The sequence below is a fragment of the Scatophagus argus genome, chromosome 15 (genome assembly GCF_020382885.2).
Source record: "Scatophagus argus isolate fScaArg1 chromosome 15, fScaArg1.pri, whole genome shotgun sequence".
Taxonomy (NCBI): Eukaryota; Metazoa; Chordata; class Actinopteri; family Scatophagidae; genus Scatophagus; species Scatophagus argus.
The window spans coordinates 20148600-20174025 of record NC_058507.1 but is presented as its reverse complement, the minus strand read 5'-3'; the positions used below and the strand labels follow the sequence as shown (position 1 = coordinate 20174025).

Here is a 25426-nt window from a genome sequence, read left to right as displayed (position 1 = left end):
CTGAGGGGACATAAACAAAATAAACTATAATATATTACAATGTCTTAGATTTAAAAATTCAGCATTGTCTTATCAAATAGATTGTGTGCCAGTCTTACCAGAGAGGTCATATTCCAAGAGTATCATGGTTGAAGTGCAGATAGAATTCATTGATGTTACAAGCCTGGAGTCCTTTTTCTCCAGGTTGGCAGTTGTTGACACATTATAAATAGGGGAGGAAACCTTCAAAGTGGCACTGATGACCCCAAAAGCTGGGATAAACACACTTGAAGGCAGATGTAGGTCAATTTCAGGGATTTCAATGTTTTGCTCTGGAATGGCGATGGTTGGAAGTTCAAAGTTTGAAATCTGGCCTATGATATCAGTTAGGCTGATTGTGTGCTCTCCAATGGTAAAGGATTTTGGTAGTGTGAAGGATGAGACAGTGACTGCATATTGTGGCATCTTGAATGAAAGGTATGACATTTTTCCTTGTAAGTACTCTGTTCTAACATCGTAACTAGGCACTGATATTGTTGGCAATCCAGGCAGCATGATTTCAAAGGCTGTGGTAGTGATTACCTTAGGGATTTTAACATTTTTAGGATCAATGGTAAATGGTTCCACTTGCAAGTTGGTAAATGGTACATCAAAGGCTGGAACTGAAATTACAGGAGGAAAACTAAATTGATCAGGGACATCAGGGTTTTCAAACCTCATATCTAGGTTCCTTATAGAGTGTGGAATTCCTTTTACCCAAGAAGGTACTGCAATGCTAATCTCAGGAACACTAAAAGTGATGCCGTTTTCAAATAGTTTAGATGGTATTGCATATTCCTGGCCATCCATGTTCTTTGTGTATACAATGCTGGAAGAGATATTAAGGAACTGTAAATTGTCCTTATTTGTGACCTGATCAAACTTGAGCACATCCCAGAGGGTTTTCTGATATACAGGAAGCTTAACTGACTTCAAGAAAGCCAGGTGGCCTTCTACTGATTGTGTCAAGTCCATGCGAACCTCAGATTCATCATTGGACACATGTAGATCACAAGCATGGATGACAGATGCCAGCTGTTCGTTACTGCTCCAGCTGAATGACTGCTTTGCTGAGTTGATGGAAAGGATGATGCTCTGAATGAGTCCAGCATGACCAAAATTGCTTGGTTGACTTGCATCAATGTTCAGTGTAGTTGTGAAGGTTGTTAAAGGAACAAAATCTAGCTCTGCTTTAACAACATGCTTTCCGTTTGTGTTGAAAAATGCAAAATCGACATTGTTGTTGCTTGTGTAATCGACTTTTGCGAATGAACGCCGCCAAGTAACCTCAAGAGCCAAATTTTTATTCATGTCAAAATGGAAAATGTTGCTGTTTGAGCTGCGTTTTTGTTTCTCCTGATTGTCAATGTTTGAGTTTAAGGCAGTTCTAACAGTTGCACGCAGGCTATTAGCATTCAGATAGAAATCACCCTTATTTTCTAGATTACCAGCAAAATTACCACTGTCCATTATTGTTAGGTCTGACTTCGCTTGGGTTGAGGTTTCTAGTGACACATACGAAGAAAGTGCTTCTAGTGCCCAGTTCATATCAAAATGTCCTTTGCCTGCAGACTCAATCAGAGGAATGTTGAATATGTATTTTAGTTTTTTCTTGAAAGTCACATTTGGCTTGGACTTGGTACTTCCAGTGAGTTCCTGATTTGATTCCAGATTGAGGAAAGGTAGATTTATTTTTGCAGCGTTGGCTAGAGAAGCTTCCATGCTCCTTTTGGTGAGACTAATAGCACATTCATGGTTTCCTTCCACATTGTTATGCTCCAGAGACACTGTGGTTGCCAGTTTTATTCCCCTCTTCTGTGTCAAACTGGTGGTACCATCAATTTTTCCATTCAAAATCTCAAACACAGATGTTGAGGAAGCACTGAACCGAGCTACAATGTCGGACTGGTTGTAAAGGCCAGAATTAGCACTTAATGTAATCATAGTAGATTTGAAGGAAAAGTCACAAGTTACGTTACCCATGGCCGGTATCAGAATGTTGTCCTGAATGGATGGTAGTATTAAAGTGGGCAACTTCATTTCATTTAAAGTTTCTGGAACATGAATGACAGGGAACAAAGATGGTAGCACAAGGGTATAGGATGGCACGGAGAACCCCAATGCTGGAACTTTGAAGCTTGGTGTGCTGACCTCTTTGGGAACAAAGTAACCGAATGCAGGCATTTCAGCCCTGAAAGTAGGAACCTCAATATTCAGCACTGGTATCTTGTGTCCATGGACAATGACGTTTCTAGGAGGTAGGTTAGAAATGTCAATTTTGTGTTTGATATACTGTGACTTCGCTTGGTTGTAAGAATCTTTTAGAAGTGCAACTGCTTTATCTCTGCAATTTTCAAATTGAGTCTGTATGATGTTGCCACTGTCAGTGATTACCCTGTAGATTGGTTGTAGGGGTAATTCAAAGCTGTGTGCATCAGTGTTCTTGTAGTAATTAAGCTTCAGGTTCATATCGAATGACTGTTGAGGAGTAGTAAGAAAGGTTTTGAATCCAGCATCTTCCCACAAGGAGAGGTCTCTGACTTCAGGGATTTTAATTTTGAGATAAGGAACAGTAATATCTGGGATAGAGAGAGGAATAGTCAAAAAGTCTAGATTAGCCTCTCCATTAGCTGATAAGTGAAAGAAGATGTCCATTTCATTGTTTTCTGCTGTGAGGTTGTGATTGTACTTGTACTGGTTGAATCTTGTCAAAGCAAACCAATAAGCATGCTGCCTCTCAGAGTTTAGTATGACACTATAATCATGCTGGAGATCCACCTTGCCAGTGAGTTTCAGTGGGAAGAAAATTTTTGAACTTATTTTATTCTTCATGTCAAGCACGATTGCAAATGGTTCTGCCATGAATTCCAACAAGTTTGTCATGGATCCAGCTAGATTTCCAGTGAATTCAGCATCATGAGAAGCTACCAGTATAACCTCCATGAGCCTCATATGAGCCTCTCCATTTAAAGTCATAAGACTCTTCTTCACAAATGGAACTTCGGTTTCACACCTTCCTTCAACTGTAATATGGCTTAAGATCACTGATTCAGCAGTCAGTGTTTGCTTTGATTTTAATGCTTTACAGTCTGTTTCTCCTGCAAAAGTTAACTTGGCAGTGCTAAAATTGATATTAAATTCTGCATTGCTTTTGTGCGTACCTTCATCCAAGTAGTCTTGAATAGACCACTTTCCATCACCAGTAGTTTCAATGGTCACAGTAATTCGGCCAGAGTCCACTGAGGCTGCAATATTCTGTTTTATTGATGCCTGACTTGAAGTTTCAATTGATGGGATATCCAAGTTATGATCATAGGTTGTGCCTATGGTTGCAGAAACTCCATTCTTCAATGTCAGTGACATGTTGTTGTCCAAGACTGCATTGTACATTGGGGTTGTGGCCTTAGTAGTAGTCTTAGCAGAAGCCTCAGCAGAATTGCCAGTGAGTGTCAAGGATCCTTCATGATCAGTGGAGAAGGCCATGTGTGTAACTTTTATTGTTTCTGTGAATAGCAACTTCTTCATTCTTGGTGCTTCCAACTGAGCAGTGGCCTCAAAGGTGTATTCAAGCGGCCTAAAGGGTGATGTGCATTGAGAAGTAATAGTGGTTGTAAATTGTGGGTGCTTTGGTGTTGATGTTGAGTTCTCAATCTTCCCGGTAGTTACAAGAGTGTACAGTGGGGAGTTCACCCTAAATTCTCCATGGAGTTTGCCAAAAACTGGGAGACAAATGTCACTGGGAACCTCAGGCAATTTAATCACTGGGATTGAAAGCATTGTGATTTCAAAGTCCTTCAGATTTAATGTGGGGATGGTGATAGCTGGAAATTTGATTTCTGAAAGTGTTATTTCTGGGAAGGTGAGATCTGGCAGTTCAGATAGATAAAGAACTTTTAGGTCACCAAAGATTTCCTCAGGGTCAGGCATTTGGATCTCAAATTTCATCATGTCATCTATGGTTGCAACTATTTTTGCTTTGATCTCATCAAAATCTATAGTAAAGGAAGGAATTCTGTAGGAGCTGAGGATGGTGAATTCAGGGACTGTAATTTGAGGTGGGATTCTGATCTCCTGCAGTTTGTTCAGGTTGATTGTAAAAGCTGGAATGACAAGGTCAGTGAGAGGTACAGTAAAAGTGGGAACTTCAATCTTGCCAGTTTTTAGTGCACCCAGAACTCTATCTACAGCTGGCTTCATTTGGATGATGATCTTGTTGTCCTTCGCCACTTTTCCAATCTCCTCTATCAGTCGGTTAAACTGCATAGAAATGTAGGCGACCATGTTGCGATAGGACTCACTTGCTCTTTGGAGATAAATGTACATTTCATCTCTGATATCCATGTTGAGTATTCTTTGTTTCATGTCTTCAAGGATATCCTCCACTTTCATCTTGATGTCATTATAAAATGTAGTGTAAATCACCTTTTTCAGTTTCTTCAGTGCATCAGCCACCTTTGTGTTTTTGAGCTTATCCAAATATGTGAAGATAGAACTTTGGATCTCTCTGAAAAAATCCCTAACTGCCTCAATTTTTTGCACAATCTCATATGTTTTAATCTGCTCATTGAGATAGTTTGTCAGATCAGCGATCTTCTCATTGGTCTCATCAACAAATGCACTGTAGTCAAATTCCTTCATTAACTTAAGCATTGAAGAAATACATTCATCAAGGTAATCAATGCTTTTCTTAAAGTCAATTGCTCTGAGTTTACTTGTCACATTATACAGAAATTGCATAATTTTATCATAAACAAATTCAAATTTGATAGATTTCAGAGCATCTACCACTGACTGCACAGTTTCATCAATTTTGAATTCCTTGATGAGAATCACTACTTGATCCATTAATTCTTTAAGTTTATCATCAAGATCATACTTTAAAAATAGATCTCTGATGTAAGAATACATTGTACTGAGTTTGTTGGCGATGTCATACTCATCAATCCAGTTGACAATAACATCATTCATAGATTCCATCACTTTTGATATCTCTGAAGAGGGGATTTTATATGATAGATGTTCAACATACATGGCCAAATCAAGTGAGAGAAGGTAATTTTTTACATCTTGTAAAAACATGTTGATGTCAAAGTTCTCAATGGTCTGTCTCATTTCAAACAGCTTATCTTTGATTTTTTCCAAGATTAAATATTTAGAATCAAGCTCTTGCAGCCAGGCAGCACTGCTTTCTGTGAGTTTCTGCAAATCAATCTGTCTGATGATGTCTTCAGCGGCATCAAGTGCTTTGACGAGTGACTGCTTGATTTTATACTTCTTATCAAAGGACTGAAGATGATTTCCAATCTTTGAAACAATACTTGTTATCTTGTCAGTAATATGTCCAGCCTTGATATAGCCTTTGACTCTAAGCATGAAGTCTCTGATGTTGGTGACAATGTCCATCACAAAAATTTCCAAGTTCTTTATCAAGTTGTTCATTGCAGCCTCCAAGTCATCCATTGTTATATCAAAGTCATCTATCAAATAATCAAGTTTTGCTTTTACTTGACTAATTTTGTTCTCCAGGTCCATTTTTCGCATGAAGGAACTCACTTGGATTGGTAGCTGGTCTAACTTGGCTCTAAAGTCAATGATTATTTGATTAACATCTAAATTGTTGATGAACTGTTGAAGTGATTCTAACGCCTGTACAAGTGTGTTTTTGAGTTGCTCAAAAGCCGCAGGAAAGTTCTCGATGAATGGGATCTCAATGACATGACAATCACTGTTCTTGTCATATTTGAGGACACCAGCCATACTGAATTCTTGTATTTCTGGTAATGATCTCTTATTTTTACTGAATTTGCTGAAAATGTCTGTTAGCATTACTCCTGAAAACTCTAATCCAGTATTCTCAGGATTATTGTAAGTACTGAAGTTCTGATTATAAGCATGGTTGTTCAGTTGAGATTTAACTTTCCATGTCAGAGATTGGTCACTTGGTGTCAGGAGACCATCAAATTTGTTGTCTACCTTGGTGAAAGACTCCCCCCTTGAAAGCATATGTGTGGTTGATACTCTGCTGTCATGTGAGCATGCAAGAGCTAGGGGCTCAGCTTTAACTAGCAAGTTGCTATACAGTTGTCCAGTGTGCTTCCCATCTAGATTTATTTCTCCGTCACCATTGACAAGAGCATCAACAGTAAGGCTGAAAGGAAGTGCCATGGTACGAATGGTGCTGCCAAAACGGAGAGGCTTAGAATTTATTTGTGTCTCACAATTTGACTTTGAGGAAAGTCCGGCAAACTCAAGTTCACAGCTGTGACTTAGCTGAGCATCCATTATATTTCCAGACATGTTGTGTTTCATTGTCCCAGCCATATTGTCATAGTTGAGTTCATAGGTATTTTTAATGTTGTGTTCTTCTCCATAAGCTCCCCTCATACTTCCGCTGAGATCCATCTTAATTGGCTCAAGCTTCATGTGGCCTTCTGTGTTCAAACTTGCATCATAAAACTTGAAGTCATTTGACATATCAAATGAAATAACAAATGGCTTCATATTAACCTTGGTGTCTTGTTTGTAATAAATATCTTCACAGATGAAGTTGTTAGTTTTGGAGTGGAGGGCTAGGGTCCATAAAGTGACGGTCAATGTGTGGCTATTTTCTGTACTCATCTGCTTAATTTTTCCCATAGTATTGCTAGTAAAGGTTAGAGCTCTTTGGTTAAGTACAATATTCATATTGTTTCTTGTGGTTGCATCATATGCATGGCCCTTGAGGACACCATTCAAAGAGGCCTCCGCAGCTGTGATTTTACTGTCAATGTTCAGCTCTCCCTTCTTCTCTTCAGCCGTTGCTTTGGTTGTGGATGACAGGCTTGCTCCATTGTTGTCTATGGCACCATTGAAGACATTCTCCACTTTAACAGGGCTGCACTGAATGCTGTTAGTTCCACTTGTGGTCAGACCATTTCTGCCAGCCATGACAGAAGTTTTATGCAATCCATGACAACCTTTGTCAAGGGTGAGAGATCCTTCATAGTTTGCCTCAAGCCCATTTGAATCCAGAGATCCTGTTATAAGCGAGTATACCCTATTAGTATCATCATCTGCCTGCGATTCAATTCTGAGAATGCCCATATGGCTGGACACACCAACCTCAAATTTATTACTCAGTGATGTACTCATGGCTGTGGCAATCGTGTTGCATTTTAGGGTCATTTGTCCATCTTTATACTTGAGCTCCGCTACATGCCTGAGGATGTCCTTTTGGGCATTGGTTTTGGACACAATATTTAACTCAGAGTTTGTGTAGTCTCCGTGAATCACGTTGTGAAGTTGGATGAATGGTGAGTTGAAGTGTAGAGTAGACTCTCCTCTTCCTTTTCTGTCTAGTGGACGCAGGTTGTAACTGTGGGAGTATGAAGTATTGGTGTAGAATGAACCTATGTTAAGTAATCCATCCACAGTGCCATCTCCAGAGACTTCATCGGAATCTAGAGTAGAAGTCGACTGAGCAGAGTAGTAAAGAGAGGCATGTAGGCCTATTGGACTAGATGCTTCAATCTTATAGTTGGCTCTTGCATATAATCTGTTTGTTACTCTCAACGTTTCTGAGACACTGAAGCTTGTGTCAATAAGGCTATGGCTGAAGGTACTATTCAGAAGATACTTGAGATTATCATCAGCCCTTCCTGACATCATTCCGGTTCCTTGCAACGGACAAAAAGAAATGGTATAATTATCAGTATTTGCACCATCAGAGACAAAGAGTTACCAGTATGCACAAGGTCTTCAAAATCTTAACCCTTACACCATTTTATCTGAGTCAGTAGATAACAAAAGCTTCCACCATTATTTGTTAACTATTAAGAACTTTCAAGAGGATATTTACCTTCAAGCTTGTAAGACAGTAGACTGAAAGGTGATTGTGCCATGGACTTGACCTGTGCAATGTAGCTAGGAACATCAACGGTGTTGTTGCCTCCTGAGATGGAAGCTTCCCAGCTGTAGAGGTTGCTGTTAATCTTGGTGGATGCTTCGGCCAGACCAAGAAGGGGAACAGTGAAATCCAAGGAAGGTGGTATAGTGAATGATGGTAGTGGATAGTTATTGGCAGGGACATATAGGCCTATTTCTGGTAAATCTATGAGAGGCATAGACAGAGTGGTTGGGATGTTCAGTTCTTCTGACTTCTTGCCTCCAAGTGGAAGAGGAAGTGAGATGGCCATTTTGTTCTTGTTGAACTGGTAGCGGAACAAGCTATCACTGTTGATTTGAAAGAAAAAAACATACCCAATATCATTCCGATTTTGGAATGATAATATATCATAAATATATTATCAACAAATTGTACACTGATAGGGAATCAGAGTCAGAATCAGAATCAAAACAAATATTATTCTCAAATATTGATCTCTATGTTAAACACTTACGACTGCAGAAACAGTTTCTCCGGGAGGGCTGGTAAGGTGAGATCTGAGATGCTCCTCTTACTTCGCAGGTTTGCAAGATATGGAATGCGCACTGTCAGTTTTTCCAGCCATATATTACCTGCCTTCAAAGCGACATGAAAATGAATGATATTTCATTGTAAACAAAAACTGTAAAGCCTGAAAGCAATCAGAGAGCGAGCATGTTCGACAAGGCTACACAATCCTCTGAATTCTGAATTTCGTACCAAAAGAGAATGTGTAGCAAGTTTTAACCTGGATCTGTATCTGAGATCAAGTAATAAACATGGCAGAGAATCATACTTTGTAAACAATATGAATTTGTCAAAGCATGTGTACATTTCCCAAGAGGGCCATTTCTGTATGTTAGCAGAAATAGCAGCAACTACCGTTTAAATTCCATAGCTGATATGTGCATGTGTCATCTAAATTTAGTGGCAAGTGCACAGTTTTTTCAGGAATTATATAAATCTAATGTCATAGGCATTTATTTAGGATCATGTTGTGCAAAAAACCTTTTAATTAAATGTTAACTCCACTGATACCTTGCAGCAGACTTGTTTGTTTGAAAAAGAAAAGCAACCAACCTATAGTCAGCACGTCTGAAGCACATGAGCTTTTCTTCTTTGAAAAATTTTGCTACAGAGAAACATAAAGACCATTGGGATTTAAAAGAGTAAGGTACCTCAATTCCTTTGGAGATAATGTGACGATATTTCATGTCCGTCATGGCCACTTGCTGGTCCAATATGTGATCAATGAACTGTTGCAAGTGCCTGTGATTATCCTCTGCTTTTGGGATAAGTTTCTGAATATCTGAATTCAGGTCTGATTTCAGTTCCAGTTCCAACCTGTCATCATCTGTGAAGAGAAAATCCAAATACATCCTCAAATTAATGAATGCTCTAAATCAGTCTTCTGTGTCAACGATGAACGATGGCTGACAGTTACCATATCTGAGGGATGCTTTCTGTTGGTAGGACGTCTCAGGGAGGTTGATGACTGTCTCTAAGTCCATAAGCACATCCTCATCCTTCTTCAGGGTCGCAGTTAAAGAGGCATCGGTTTTTAGAGAGGGAATGATCATCTGGAGTTGCAGCATGGCATCCTTCATCATGTCAAGTCTACTTTGAAACATGAACATGCAGGTTGGTAAGACTGCAACTCTGTTAATTACTTGCATTTTCCAGGGTGTTTCTCATCCTCTCATTCCCTGTTAAAACCTAATTGTCTCAATAAATCAGGCAGCAGACCTGAAACTTCAGTGTAATTGATCAATAGGAAGGATTGAAGGTTTATGTATATGACTATGCACCTCGTACGTCCAAGAAGAGTCAGCTGTGGGATGTTCCTGTTGGTGACATCAATAGTGATACCATGCATCTTCTTTCCTTTGACATCACTGTCAGTTACAGCAAGTTTGATGCCTGCTTCCACATCGTAGTCAGGAATGACAACCTCAGTGGTGAGAATGTTCCTGTTGCGATTGTATTTCAGAGACACAGTGGCCTCTGTTGAGTCGTCACCTATTAACAGCAGAAATTAAACTCACTGACACCCATTTATTCATTTTGGACTATTACAGTTCATGCATATACATGTTCCAATCCAGGATAGTAAAGGGGCAACCCTTTTGTGTTTATCTACACAGAGTATAGTTGAGGTTAGGGAAAGATGACATGCTTATTGTGTATTGTGTATTTTGTTATGGTGATGGCAACTAATAACCCTTGGTTAAGATTAGACCACCACTGTAGTTGCTGTTACCTAAACGGTTAACATTATTTGTGGTTGTTACAAGACAAAATCTCTCGCATGAAAGTAATACATACTGCATGGCCATCCTCCACTCCAACCTCCATAACCTCACTTTCAACCTTGCTACTAAAGGAACTCACTGCTTAGACTGGTACTCAACATTGAACCGGTGCAGACTGTGAGCAGATTGGGCTGGTAAACACACATTTACATGAGCACGAACAAACACACATACAATATTATCTTACAACAGTACCTTCTGCCTTCAGTGTTAGCTTCAGAGACTCTACTTTATGACGACCCTTTTTACCCTCTCTGAGTGTTTCATCAGTGATAGTGGCAGTGTACTCTGAAACTTCTCCTGTGGGCTGCAATTCAACTGCAAACCTGAGAGAACAACAAAAATGTGGCCCCATGGTTAAATATATTTACTATTTGCTTTGTTAAAATTAAAGAGTATTATATTATTATGATTAAAATATCGACCAAGTACAGTAACTATTTATATATTAGCTACCCAAATAGAAACCACTTCATTCAAAGAGCATACCTGGTTTCTCCCGTCAGAGGATAATATGGGGCCTGGTCCAATGAAGCAGCACTAGAGTAACGGGCTAGTGTACAGAATTTCAGACCACGGAAAAGAGGCTGGCAGTCGGTTGAGTCAGTCTGGTCCTCTACCAGGGATGGCACAATTTCAGTTTGACCGGAAGAGATTGATAGCAGCTTGTTACTGTATTTCAAATAGAGGGAGGAGAGTCATAAAGTGGTGAGAGAGATCTGCATGTCACTAGCTACAATTGAGATAATAAATGTTTTGTGTCATTTGACATATGTGCCACTGACCTAAAACTGAGCAACTGAGTGTTTGACTTAGGAGCAGGGATAGACAGTCTAATCTGGTTTTTCTTCATGGTGACCTTAGCATTGAGGGAACTCTCGTGGTACATATTAGTGTGCATTTCAAGCCCACTCTCCACATAGTCTGGAATATACACACCCATTTGGGTGATGAATTCTAGCCCAACTGAAGGCATGAAGGACAAGTCAGTCTGCAAGGAGAAGGATTCATCAGAACAGACATTCACAGGAGTCATCAATGCAAAATTAGAATTTTATTTTACATGTAAACTAAGATGAAGGACAACTAACTTACTGTTGCAAGGGAGGGAGAGAGGCCTCCTTTGGCGCCAGGTGCAAACACACCAGCCAGTGAGAACTTCAGAGGGAAGCCAGAGGCAGTGGGTAAGGAAAACGCATTCTCCATAAAGATGTAGTGCGCAAAGACTTCATTTTCAGTCCTAGATGTTATTGCAAAAAAAGCCTGTTGGAGAGAAGACAAAAAAGTTGTATGACTTGCAGTTGGGCTGCAAATATTATTAAACCATGGTTACTGACATCTGGGTCCACTATCAAACCGTGGCTTTTCTAAATGGATATAAAGTCAGGCCAAACAGATGAAGTATAATACAAAAAATTGTTGTGGGACAGAATCAAATTACCAATATAACTAATGTTAGCTGCTTGATTTGAAGCCAAGTTGCAATATTTAAGATAAGATAAGATAAGATAGACCTTTATTAGTCCTGCATTGGAAAAATTCACATTGTCACAGCAGCACAAGCATAGCAAAATAAAGGTGCAGGTAGGTCACAATACACACACATAATATTTACAGTATTTCGTATGTTTTGAATTGTTAGCAGTGATTTTATTGAGATTCAGTTTGTTGTTGAGTGCATGGGGTCTGCAGAGAGAAGTGCTAGTTGTACAGTCTCACCGCAGCAGGGAGGAAGGACCTGTATTAACGGTCCTTGATGAACTTTCTCTAGAGTCAGTCAGTCATTCTGTGCACCTCTTTGGTCTAGAATGAAATATGTCACCATTTGCTAGTACGGCTATATAAAAACCTAAAATAACCTGACTGGGGGCAGCCGTGGCCTAGAGGTTGGAGAAGCGGCTTGTGATCGGAGGGTCACCGGTTCGATTCCCCCACCGGACGGGCAGGAAAAATTTGGGTGTGGTGGAGTGATTAATGCGAAAAATACTCCCCCCCTCCATTAGCCGGCTGATGTGCCCTTGAGCAAGGCACTTAACCCCCCAATATGCTCCCCGGGCGCCTGATGCTGCCCACTGCTCCTGTGTGTGTTTCACTGCACGTAATTTGCCGGGTGTTGCATGTGTGTGTTCAACTAAGGATGGGTCAAATGCTGAAGACGAATTCAGTGTGTGTATGTAAAAATATATATACTGTCAATAAAGTTTGTGAATATTCTCATTCATCCAGGTCATGGTTATCTCAAGGAAATTCAATCGAATGCAACTGGACTTAGTTATTTGTCTTTGAAGACGTTTCACCTCTCATCCAAGAGGCTTCATCAGTTCCTGCTCGCTTGACTAGGCTGAGGCTAGTCCCAGTCCAGTTGCATTCGATTGAATTTCCTTGAGATGCCAATAAAGTTGATTCTTCTTCTTCTTCTAAAGTATCAATAATTATCAAAGGTCAATATAATTTAGTCATGCATCTGTGAAGCTGTGAACTGTAGCTTCTCCTGCATCCATCCATCCATTTTCTATACCGCTTATCCGTCAGGGTCACGGGGAGCTGGAGCCTATCCCAGCTGACTACGGGCGAGAGGCGGGGTTCACCCTGGACTGGTCGCCAGTCAGTCAATCGCAGGGCCAACACACAAAGACAGACAACCACACACTCTCACACTCACACCTAGGGGCAATTTAGAGTAGCCAATTAACCTAACGTGCATGTTTTTGGTATTGTGGGAGGAAGCCGGAGTACCCGGAGAAAACCCACGCAGGCACAGGGAGAACATGCAAACTCCACATAGAAGGGCCCAGACCGGGATTCGAACCTGGAACCCTCTTGCTATGAGGCGACAGTGCTAACCACTGCACCACCGTGCGCCCAGCTTCTCCTGCATAGCTCACCCAAAACAGTCAGATGTGTTAGAGGAAAAGTATCAAAGTTATGGATAGTTTGGACTGATTTGTTTCTTCATATTGCAGAAAGGTTTGTTCAATAAAGTTGTGACCCTGAGAAAGGAAACTTTTTTTTCTCTCCCTTGTAAAATAGGAAACAATAGATCTGACCTGGGCAGGCAGAATCCTGATGAAAACATGGTAGTACATGAACAGAGTCTCAGCCATCTTTCTCATTTCACTGGTCTTCACATATCCTATCTCATTTCCCAGTAGTCGAAGATAGGCAATTGCTTCAGGGGCTTGAGAGAAACGCACATCATCAATGAGCTTCTGGAGACTCTTTGTGATATCTTTCAGGAGATCCTGTGGGACCTGGAGAGATATCAAAACATTATATTAGTTCCTGGCCATGCACGTGCAATGAATTTTCATACCAAGCAGGTGTAGTTTTACAGTTTGTATAGGGAAGGCTTTAATGTGATAACATTAACAAACATTGTATATGAAATTTCACCTGTCTCTTCATTCTGTCTCTATCAGGGGCCATTCTGCCCAAAACCCTTCTGAGCACCTGGACTGTGTCACCTGCCCAGTACATAACTTTGGAGATGGAGTCTGGGAAGAAACCCTGTTCTCCAAAGAGAGCCTCAATTGTTGGTTCAAATCCTGTTCCCTCAACGCCAACCTTGAAGAGAGTTTTTGAATGTTTAAAAATCTTTACAAAGCTAATTTGTATTTTCACCACATGTAACAAATACATTTTAAAACATACCTCAAAGATGTCATAGTTGTAATCGAAAACCTTTAGTGTGGTCTCTAGCATCACCTCCTTAGGTAAGGTGTTCATGGCATCGAAGATAATGTTGCTCTGTACTGACCCCAAGCGAGAGTTTATTTTGTAATTGCGTGACATGCCATCAAATGCCTTGTTTGTGGCTGATAGCTGTTCATTCAAGGCCAACTTGATGTACTCCTTGAATCTTTAGTTAGAAATAAATTTAGGAAAATAAAGAAATTTTTAGTATGATGACACAACAGTATTTCTATTTTCTCTCTCCAATTTAAAAGATTAGGCTGCAGAAAAAAGGTTTAATTTCATTTTCATTGTCTCAGAAGGGGGGTAGGTGAAACTCATAACAGTATATTTTATCGACTTAGAAAATAGCTAAAGCATTAGCAAGAAATTGCCCATGTCTAGAAGAGACACAGCAACATGGCCATTCACTTGCAGTTATTATTCACCTAATAAATGCAAGACTAATATTTACTGTACTCTGATTTTATATAGTCCAACCCCTGAGAAAAATGTCTCGCTCTTTAGCTGCTAGTTGCTTGAATTTCTACTTCAAATAGTTGTTGTCTTTGTCTGCCTGCGGCTTGGTGCTGGGTGGGTAGCATAAAGCGGTAATAAGATATACATCCAATCTTTCCTTTATTTGATCACACATCGAGCCTACACATTTGACTGTGCTAAGAAAGGCAAAATAATCTAAACCTCTAGTTGGGGTTATTTGTGAGCTACTCATTTATTGTACAGGTAAATAAGTAGCTAATACTGAGGCCTATACTCACTGATACATTTGTGGCTCGTCTGAGTTGTGGATGTTGTTCAGGTGGGAGACCACAAAGCTCTTGAGCTGCTCATCCTTCATGTTATCCAAATTGTTCACAAAGTCTCTAACCAGGACTTGGTCTGGGTTCTTCATCAGAATGAGGTAGGCTGCTACACGTTTTTCAACAGGGCTCTGATCATCCCGGTACACTTCCATGAGAACCTTTCTGGTCTGTGGTTGATCAAATGATAAATTACTGCATTGGTGGTAGTCAGTGCTTAGGCCAATAAAAGACAGAACATGGAGCACACTGTACATTTTCACAATAGTCCATTTTCAGTAATACATTTAAGATGCAGTGCTCTCTTTTGCTATTGCCTGTATTTTTTCATAGTCATATGCTTTAGTAATTATCACCCCACTATTACAATGTATGACAAATATGAAAGTAATTGTACCTCTTCACTGATATCCATCAACCTAAAGGCTTGTATAGCTGCCTTTTGGTTTGATAATGGAATGTCTGTTTTCTGAGCACACCGCAAAATAGAGGAAATCAAGCTGGGACTGGCAGCTTGTAAGGCTTGACCCATGACACCAACAACCTGGAGATTAGATAAAAGTATTAATTTGGGCCACTGCACTTCTGATTCACATTCCCAAACAAGAGCCAACTCATCACAGAATCCAGAAATGCAGGAGCTGAAATGCTTGAATGATTATCAGTACCCTAAGTACAAGGAAGGCTGTCTCATCAGGGTCAGCGGGAGAGTCGGTGTCATAATCAAGGATTTCTCCAGAGCAGTCATTTAAGAGTGTTTCCATGAACTTTGACACATCTGTGATGACTGGAGTAGCCTCTCCTTTATGGAATCTATGAACAGGAGACATGAGACAGGAAGAGAGAGAGAAAGGAAAATGAGATGCTGTATTATAGATTAAAGATGATGATTAAAGATAGTTAAAAATGTATCTTTGTTTCCCTCTAGTGGTGACCTGTACCAGTTACAAATATGACATAAATAAGACATAAAAGTTGCTTTATTAAAATGTAAAAGTAAATGTAAATCACAACTCTTTAAATATAATAAATATATAAATATATATATATATATATATATATATATATATGTAAATATAAAATATAAACCAATAAATATATTATAATGTGTAAAGAGGTTGTGTTATAACTATCAGTCTATTTTTATGCCAAAAATACCTATTTGACTTACTTCTTTACTGTGTTGGCCAGAGCATACATGATTGCCTTGCTCTGTTTATACTGAGCCATGCTAAGCATGTCTCGGACACGTGCGGCATCAGGGTTGGCCTGCAGACTCAGCCCATAGACTAGAGCGTCCACCTCCAGTGACACTCCATCAATGGTCCAAATGGTCTGGAGGATGGCACTTGTGCACTCTGAGGTTCCACACTGGAGCAGGGCCTGCCAGCTGAGCCAGCCTGAAATATCCATCATCTCAGTGACCGTCTGGCTCAGTGTGTCGTTCCTCAGAACACGCAAGCCGGACACCAGTTTATGGAAAAGGCTAGTCCTCTTCTGACCCTGCTCTGTGCCTGCCAATGCCATGAGCTCCCGCAGGGTGCTCAGAACACTGTCCTTCGTCTGGATTGGAGCTTTATCGTCAGGGTCTTCAAAATGGAGTGGTTTGCTCTGGCTGTGGCTCACGTCTGCATAAAGAATTGTTCAGCAGTGCTTTAGCATTTCCCTGTAAGAGATGTGAGCTAAGGCCATACATTTCAGTTGCAGCAGACATGACTGAAATCATCACTCACCAAATACTCTGTTGCTGATCCTTCTGGAGCTTTGAAAGCTGAGATCCTGGGTCACCACAGATGATATTCCATTGTCCCTGCAAGGTAAATTAGAAGGTGATGCAAAACACCTAACAGTGCACACTATACACACACATCATTATGCACTCACATGATGACTTACTCATGGGAGAAGGGCAAGTAGATGTGTTTTTCTGTGCACATGGCATTTGTGATGTGCTTTCCCTTGTTATCAAACTGGTAACTGCAGGCTTGAGTGCTTGTGATCATCTTAGACATGGGGTTATGCTGGAGACAAAAATCCACATAGATCAAGTGTATTAATGTTAATGTTGTGTACAAGTCTATGCACCAAAATGTCAGAACTTTTAGACTGACATAAGAATGTATTTTTACATAATGTAAACCACTTGGAAGTTCAGGAGGTTGGAACCAGTTATATTCCATTTCCCTAAGTTGCCAAATACTGTATCCACTCAATGGAACAGTTGGGTTAACTTCATTACCATACACTATGATATGAACATGCTTTAGTGGGCTGAGCTCATAGTACAGGACAGATGTGGCAACTTTCAACCAATCATACTAATATAGATATCAAACATACTGGGACAAAAAAGAAAAGTTTAGAAAGTAAACCACAAGCTTAAAATAAAATGTCAAATAGTCTCCATTTATTGTGTAGTTGTCTATAGAGGATATGTAGTTTAAAAGGGGTGCTGGGTGTCAATAATCTTTCAAAGTGTTCAGAAGGTGGAGCTGAACTTTATAAACTGAAGAGAGAGATTGGATGTGGAGAGTGACCAGTAATTTTAGATGTAATCTAAAACAAATGCAGTTTCTGATGCATTTTGTTTTCAGCACTAGTCATGCTTCCAAAATAATCTGATAGACTAGGTAAGCACAATTTCCACAACTGGACTGGACAAAGACTAGTACACAGCGCTCAAACTTTTTGACCCTCCACAGGCACTATAATGTCTGATGACTCAACTTTAAGATTTTGTCAACTTAAACAGTATTCAGTCAGAGGCTATGGAGGCAAGTAATAATTTCTCACCAGTTTTTGCAGCAAGGCCAGGGGGCTGTTGGCTAGTTCCCTGCTGTAGAACTGGTTACACCCGGACAGATCTCTGGACAGTGTCACGTCTGTGGCAATATCCTTCTTGGCATTCACCACGTAGTCTGTTGAACACAGGCCATGGACTGTACTCTGAAACATGACAAAAACAACAAATGAGGGATTGTTGGTAGACAAATTGCACTTTTACCAAAATCTGATCCTTTTTTTATTATACTTTATGAATCCCAAGCTGGGAAATTACTTCTCTGCATTTAACTCAGCACTGATTGAAACACACACACATGCAACGCGCAGTGAAAAACACACTGCATGTCAGGCACCCTGAAATGTATTTTGAGTTTTTTTTAATTTGATGTGCATTAACGTCTCCTCTATCTTCTTACTGTATACCAACCCAGCTGACCCACAGGGGATCAAATTTACATCTAATATAATAAATCTGTTTTTATGTACTGAATGTTTTCTGATTTCTCACAGTGCAGATTCTTTGCTACTTGGTCTTGCTTGCATTCTTTTGCTGATATCTGTTTTGTTTATTATTTTATTTTTTTTGTTTGCTTTTTTTATTGACAGAGGATTGTGGTTATGGTGTATAAATCACTGGGGCTTTGATTTATGAAAGACACAGAAGCCTGTAATCAGATCACTTTTACTATTTCTTGGCTTGTACTGGTTATGAGCATGGCTTTAAAACAGCACATAAACAGGTGCATGATGGGACTGGCTATTATTCTATCTTTCAAAATGCTCATGGTGAATCCTCTAGAGGTGACTTCTGCTGTCATTTAGGGAATTTTTACCTTTGTTTTCTGCTGATTTTGAGAATAATTAATGTGTCCTGTTCTGACTGCTGACACTCTCAGCTCAAAATGTTTGGGACAGAGAAACTGAGTGGACTGGCTATGGCAGAATAGACTGGACTCAGCTAACTGGTTTAAGCCAGAGTGAGAGGCCGAGTAGACTTCTTAGACTGAACAGGCAGAGAAGTTGAACCTAGAGTAGACTGTGGAAGAATAAAATGTGTTCTTTAATTGATTGGTCTATCATGTAACATCATAATTGTCTTAAATTTTTCTTTCTACTACCACCACACATTTCCCCTTTAAAAATGTAACTTAAATAAAAGTTATTTTAAGTAACAGCACTTTTATGTGAGTTAAAATGCTAGCACTCTTTCCAGTCCCTGTTTATGTTTAGAGAAGCCACTTTGGGTTGTGAGAAAATACTAACCATGAGGCTGTTCTGTTCATCTTCCTTGATGGGCACAATGATGGCTGAAATGATTCCTCTCTTAATGTTGAGAATGTTGACTGGCTCATCTGTCTCAGGGTAAAGCTGGACACTGGTGACATCCTCCACGGTGAACTTCAGAGGGTTCCTGGATGAAGAAAAGACAGACCACAATACAGACAGACCGTAATATTTTGAGATGAACACGGTCAACCATGTAGCAATGCAATAGACTCCCATTGTTTTTATACTGGAAGTCTGAAAAGGTGCAGCTCAGACCAGATCAGATCAGATCTGTTAGTGCCAAATCATCACTGCAAATATTTGTTAGGTCTCAAACATGACTGTGCCTCCACTCAACACTTTATCATCTGTTTGTCACAGCTGAAACACATAAAAATTCCAACAGTTCACTGCACTGATTCATCATATTCACTTTTCATATAATACTTTGACATCTGAAACTATTCAAACATCATAACATTAAAAAGCAAAATGAGTATGAAATAGTGATTTAAAGGGAAGTTTGGAAAAGGGCACACATCTAAAACAGCTATCCATGAGCAGCTCTAAAGTTGATCTTGTTTGTTTAAGTCACACAATGAGTGTAACCATTACAGTTTGTGGTTTTAAGGTTATGTATGGGACCACTTTCTAGAGTCTCCAGACAGCCAATGGAGAGTCCAGATAGAGATGCTGGTAACAGGATTTTCCTACCTTTGGACAGAGCTAACTGTGTCCCCCTTTGACATATATAAATATGGCTGACTCTCCTCCACTTTCTCCCACTGTACAAAAAAATTTAAAAAAAAATTGCGTGTGTCCAGACTCTGCACAGTAGTCATCAGGTGGTGGAGCTGCAGGACCCTACTGCACGACCTATACTGGAGCCAGTCACCAGGGCGAGATCAGGATGTGTTTAGAACACCTTCATCTTTATATATGGTCACTGGAGTCCCCGTGTTTGTAGATGTTGGCCCTGTATGGCCTCATGCTGAGGTTAAACTGGTGCAGAGTTTAAAGGTTGCTTTACTTTTTCCATTTTGCTTTGTCAGTGCTCGCCATTGACACAAAGGAAACTTTTTTTAAATGAACTTACAGAAGAGCTGTCATTTTATTGCACGTATTTTAGATCATGTGAAGAGTGTTTCACACTAACTTTTCCATGGCAGCCTGGAAGGTTTCAGAGCCACGGGCTTGTGTGTACACCGGTTTGCCCTGTGGATTGATGACCGACACCTCACTGAGAGCACAGTCTCTGGTGTGCATGATGAATCTGCACATCTGAGGGACTTCGATCTCCACCTAAAGACATGTAACAGCAGATGAAGAATCAATGGAGAGGCAGGGAGGGAGCTCAAGTAAAACCATTGTGTGGTCAAAAGAACGGACAGAGTGGGACACATAGACAGTAATGTACCTGACAAGAGACTTTAGGGCCGTTCCTCAGGTTGGCGGTGCCCACAGCACCATTTCTGCTTTCTGTGGTGTACTGGTACACATATTTCCTGTGGGCCTTGAATCTGGATGCCCCTGCAACAAGATAATTTTACCACATGGTTATATTGACTCTTGGTGCTGATCATATTTCAAGCCAACACTATCTTTAAAGATGAGGTCATCTTCCTACACAGAGGCTGAACTAGACTTTATCTAAACTAGAGAACAAAGGAGCCATACCTCACATATAGTGGCACATTATCATGTGGTGCGTCTGAGGATTAGACACTTCACTGAACTGTGGTGACCTTTTATGCATGTGAATAACTCAACTTGGGATGGAATCATCATTGTGCATTGTGCATTGTGTTGTGCATGCCCTTGTGCACCTATATGACTGGTCTGTTCCTACAGTATCATGAGTTCACATCAAGGTTCAACATCATTTGGCAGCAGGCCTTTGGACCTACAGGCAGCTCAGTGGTCCCAGTAGTGAAAAACAGCTATTGTACTGAATTGTAAACAGCACAGAGCAAGAGTCCATCAGCTCCTATCTTCCGAAAACAGGTCATGCGTTTATTAGTTTAGCACAACCACAATCGATCTGTTAGTAGGTCAACATATCTGCTTGCATCATCATTACCCCGTTCTATCTACCCTGTGCACATACAAGACATTCAACTCTGTTCCAGGTACACACACCGTCAAGCTTAGAGGAACTGACAAAGTCCACGGTTTAGTAATTAGGTCGCATCAGCCATTTGAAAAGGCTACTCTACATTGCCCCCAGGTGGAAGTGCGTGAGCATGTGTGATTTCGCGTGTGCCTTTGTGTGTTGGCCCTGCAATTTACTGGCCACCATCCATGTACTCCACCTCTCGCCTATTATCAGCTGGGATAGAATCCAGCCCTTCCCTGTGACCATTCATGGATAAGTGGTACAGAAAATGGATGGATTTAATGTGAATATAACATGCAACATAACATGCAGCTAGCAACTTACACAGACATGTTGCAGTTTGTTCATTATTGTCACTGCGTTCCTCTGGAAAACAAAACAGAATGAAAGATCTGATACAATGATGATCTGTTAATAGACATTATTGGCTATAATTTCTAAATATTCAGCTGAAATAAAAACAAAAACAATAACAAATAAAAAACAAACAACATTTCATTGACTTTAAGCGCCTTCTAAAGGAAATAGTTCATTCTGGATGCACCAGCAATGGCATAAAAAACACACTAGACAAAATAAATAAATGATAAAGTAAGGACCAAGTTGTTAATTGTACCGTTTTGCAATTTAAAATGAATGACTGTTGAGGAGTAGGTAATATATATATATATATATATATGGTATATTGTCTAAACAATATATTTCAAATAACAGTTACAAAAGGACGCTTTCATAATTACAGGGTGTTTGTCAGTTACTGAGTACCATGTGGCTGAAATTAGTAATCAATGAAAATTGTACTCTTATGAGGTTTTTTTTAATTTTATTTTACTGATTAAATAATGGGTTCTTTTAAAACAGACCGCAAACTGAGCAACAACTGAACCATTATTTGGCAGGCTCTTCAATAAAACATGCTCGAGCACATACATGTTCACACACTATTTATGTGTTTTTAACCAAGATTTATTTACGTACTGTATGTAAGGATGAGAGTTAATATTTACATCAAAGACAAACCAATTCAAACACTGAGTCAAAAATAGTTGCTATGAACTCAAAGCCTCCTTTGAGTTGTCAGATGTACACAGGGACTAGATCTAGACATTTTGCTCTGGTACATTCTAGCTCAGGTCTTACTACAAATATTAATATTGGCCCTATTATACAACATACAAATTGCAGGACCCTGTAACTATCATACTTATAGGATCACAGAAGACATTTTGACATAGAAATGATACAATCCTATCCTGGTTTTGTGCATGCTGGCTGACTGTCACAGGGTCATACACTATATAGACAAAAGTATTGGAATGGAGCTCTTTTTCAGGGGTTGGGCTTGGCCCCTGACTTCCAGTGAAGGGAAATCTTAATGCTTCAGCATACCAAGACATTTTGGTCAATGCTATGCTTCCAACTTTGTGGCAACAGTTTGGTGAAGGCCCTTTTCTATTCCAGCATGACTGTGCCCCAGTGCACAAATTAAGGTCCATAAAGACAGGATTGGATGATCTGCTGCATGAATGGACAAAAATTTCCACAGAAAGCACTCCAGAATCTTGTGGAAAGCCTTTCCAGCAGAACTGTTATAGCTGCAAAAAGGGTGACTAACTCCATACTGATACTGACACTCCATGCTGGTGTAATGTTCAAGAGTCTCAATACTTTTGTCCATATAGTGTAGCTTACTGAGACCCTTGAACAGAACCCATCCTTACTTAAGGTTATTAGTAACACCTGTGCTTTTCCTACCAAGTCAAAATATCTGCTGAGAAAGCCATTATACCATAGCTAGCTCACAAAATAATTTGATAAGGAATGCTTTTAAAGTTTTGTGCAAATCCAATTATTTTGAATCAAAATTGAATCCTACTTACGAGCCAATGTGTAACTGCTCAACAGCAGCAACAGGCACAGTTTGCCATAACCCATCGCGGGCTAACAGATTTCCTCTGTGTTCTCCAACCCTCTGAGTCTCGACTAACACAGCAAGACCTCCACAGAGATCTTTTATAAAGTCCCCCTATTTCCCAGCCCTGCTGAGTACCAGAGACACAGCAAAGTTTCAAAGTTCAAGCTCTAACAAGCACAGAATGTCATTGATGGGTAAACAGCAGATTCCATGTGAGGATTTAGCTGCCTTCAGACCTCAGATATTGGAGTTCTCTATGCTTTGACAATGAAATAACATTAATATTCTTGTCTATCAATTATTATGGTACTTTAACAATAAATATACCACAATAATACAATAACCTCTTTAATATTAGAATCACTGTAGTCACAGAGAGATGACCATGCTTTGATTTGCTATATTAAAGTATATTAGTATCAGTATTTGGTAGATTCTGCTGTTGGAAACGTATACAGACCAGAACCTAATTTGATACTGTCCTTCTAATATTTAAGTCATTTTGTCTGGAACACTTGCTAGAAGATCTGCTGTTTTGGTTTGAACAGTTCAGTGATGACTCCAGCTGGTTTATAGTCTCAGCATATTTTGCCACAAAACCTATTCATTCCAGAACAAATACTTACTCAGTTTCACTGCTGTTTAATTTTATGTGAACTCACGTCAGGTCACTATGATGACTGAAGTACACTATACATACAAACGTTTTGGGACACACCTCTGTATTATTGAATTCAGGTCTGGTATGGGACATGGTTAGGTGAGTTCAGTGTGGAAGAACTTGACTGGCCCACACAAATCCCTGACCTCAGCCCCATAGTAGGCCTTTGGGATGAACTGGAATGGAGAGTGTGAGCCAGACCTTTTGGTCCAACATCAGTGCCTGTGCTCTACTGCATGAATGGGCAAAAACTCCCACAGAAACACTCCAAAATCTCATGGAAAGCCTTCCCAGAAGAGTGGAAGCTGTTACAGCTGTAGAGCTGTCTGTGTGTTTAGAATGCAATGTCATTACAGTCCCTGTTGGTGTCAGGATCTGTCAGTTCTTCTCTATTTTACATTACTCTATGTGCTTGGCTTGTTCTTGTCTCATTTGTTGCCCTCTCTCCTGTCTCCTGTAATTTTTGCTATATGCTGTCAAATAATCTTGAATTTTTGACATGTATAACAACCTATTTTTATTTGATGTTATTCTGTTCAGTGATGACAGCAGTACCTATACAGAAAATTTGTCTATTCCACATATTCAGCTTTATTAAGAATTATATTATATTATGTTATATTTCAAATAGAAAGGGAGCAGTCATGAAGAGAGTGAAAAGCTATAGAGGAGTTTGTACACAATAGAAGCTTGTTCAAAGATATTTTGGTTGCTTTCTGAAAGGTGGATATAAAAATCATGATTGAATCAATACACATATAACATAGATAATTTAGAAAAACATATTTTTACAATTTTTTGCAGCCTCAGTCTGAACCCAAATGAAATTGAAGGAAATTCTAAATGTAAAAAATGGCTCAGCAATGTGTATATTTGGTCTGTAATGTTTAGGTTTCCCCACAGAGCAATGCATTGTAAAGATATGATTAATTAATGATTCATTTTATTCACTTCACCTGTCAGTGGTTTTACTGTTGTGGCTGATCAGTGTAAGACACGCAGCCTCGACAGATGCCAAGACCCCCACGTTTGTTTGACAGCCATTCTGTTTTAACCAATAAAACTGAAAAACAAACATGATCTTTTCCTAACCCTACTGTAACAGTTTTGTGCGTAAACCCAACCGCACCAATGTCACAATCTGAGAGTGAAAAATGGAAAGTAAAGGATCACTGTGGTCTGTGGTTGGCAGAAACCTACATTGCCAGTACCAGTTCCTTCTGGTACTATGCAATACAAGAGTACCAGGAGGAACTTCTGCTTGTTTGAGCTTTTCAGGTTCAAAGCTGCCACAATGACATGCAGCTCAGAACGTTTTGTTTGTTTGAACGTGCTTGGAGGCCGAGTATTTACACTCTACCACATCTACTATCCCATTCATTTACTAGCCTGTTATGTTCATGTCTTCTCCATTTTTTTCCTTTGAGAGTGGACAGTATGTAATAACAAAGACTGTGCTCGGTTTGGGTTTCTCACCATTAGACCTACAAACATAGATATCATGGAACACTGGTTAAAGGTCAGCTGTCTGTCAGCATCTGTATCCGAGAGAGTTGATCAGCGACATAAAAGCAACACAGGAAGCAACCTGAATTTGCTTAAGATCTGTACTAAGTTCTCATCTCATATTAAGACCACGTAGTACAAAATGAATCATTTAAAAGTTTTACTTGGCACATTTTAAAGCCATCTTCAAAAATGTAGGCTTGTCTACTACACATGGTCCACAAACCCACACTGGATTTATCCTGTATTTTAGTTGCACATTAAAGGAACTGGATGTGATTAAAACATGTCACCAAAAGTTAAAACAGAAGCAGAAAGTGATCATAGATCCAAGACATATGCTACTCTGTGCTGCCTGAATGCATTCTATTCCATGTCCTTCAATGCTACTGGCGCAAATATTGTTTGCTTCCAGTCTTTGAAGAATAAAACGCTTTCATTCTGGTGGACAG

At 39.8% G+C, this 25426-nt stretch overlaps 1 protein-coding gene across 5 annotated transcripts in view; it reads right to left on the bottom strand.

The window, feature by feature from the left end:
- The window catches only part of apoba (apolipoprotein Ba), a 29060-nt gene that overhangs the window by 2479 nt on the left and 1155 nt on the right, over positions 1-25426 (bottom strand). For 2 of the 5 annotated variants that reach the window (XM_046412591.1, XM_046412593.1), the window contains exons 1-25: positions 22773-22907; positions 21217-21258; positions 20194-20306; positions 19933-20078; positions 18774-18921; positions 17520-17672; positions 16623-16747; positions 16460-16536; positions 15898-16354; positions 15395-15539; positions 15124-15270; positions 14685-14896; positions 13885-14092; positions 13627-13797; positions 13281-13484; positions 11329-11496; positions 11019-11224; positions 10723-10905; positions 10429-10559; positions 9730-9940; positions 9366-9541; positions 9100-9275; positions 8397-8518; positions 7856-8229; positions 99-7673 (exon numbers count right to left, since the gene is read on the bottom strand). In XM_046412591.1, coding sequence (XP_046268547.1) covers positions 99-7673; positions 7856-8229; positions 8397-8518; positions 9100-9275; positions 9366-9541; positions 9730-9940; positions 10429-10559; positions 10723-10905; positions 11019-11224; positions 11329-11496; positions 13281-13484; positions 13627-13797; positions 13885-14092; positions 14685-14896; positions 15124-15270; positions 15395-15539; positions 15898-16354; positions 16460-16536; positions 16623-16747; positions 17520-17672; positions 18774-18921; positions 19933-20078; positions 20194-20306; positions 21217-21258; positions 22773-22827 — 11725 coding nt within the window. In that variant the 5' untranslated portion in view covers positions 22828-22907. Of the gene's footprint in view, positions 1-98; positions 7674-7855; positions 8230-8396; positions 8519-9099; positions 9276-9365; positions 9542-9729; positions 9941-10428; positions 10560-10722; positions 10906-11018; positions 11225-11328; positions 11497-13280; positions 13485-13626; positions 13798-13884; positions 14093-14684; positions 14897-15123; positions 15271-15394; positions 15540-15897; positions 16355-16459; positions 16537-16622; positions 16748-17519; positions 17673-18773; positions 18922-19932; positions 20079-20193; positions 20307-21216; positions 21259-22772; positions 22908-25426 lie in introns of those variants that run through there. The other 3 variants (XM_046412592.1, XM_046412594.1, XM_046412595.1) reach the window with 2 other exon arrangements.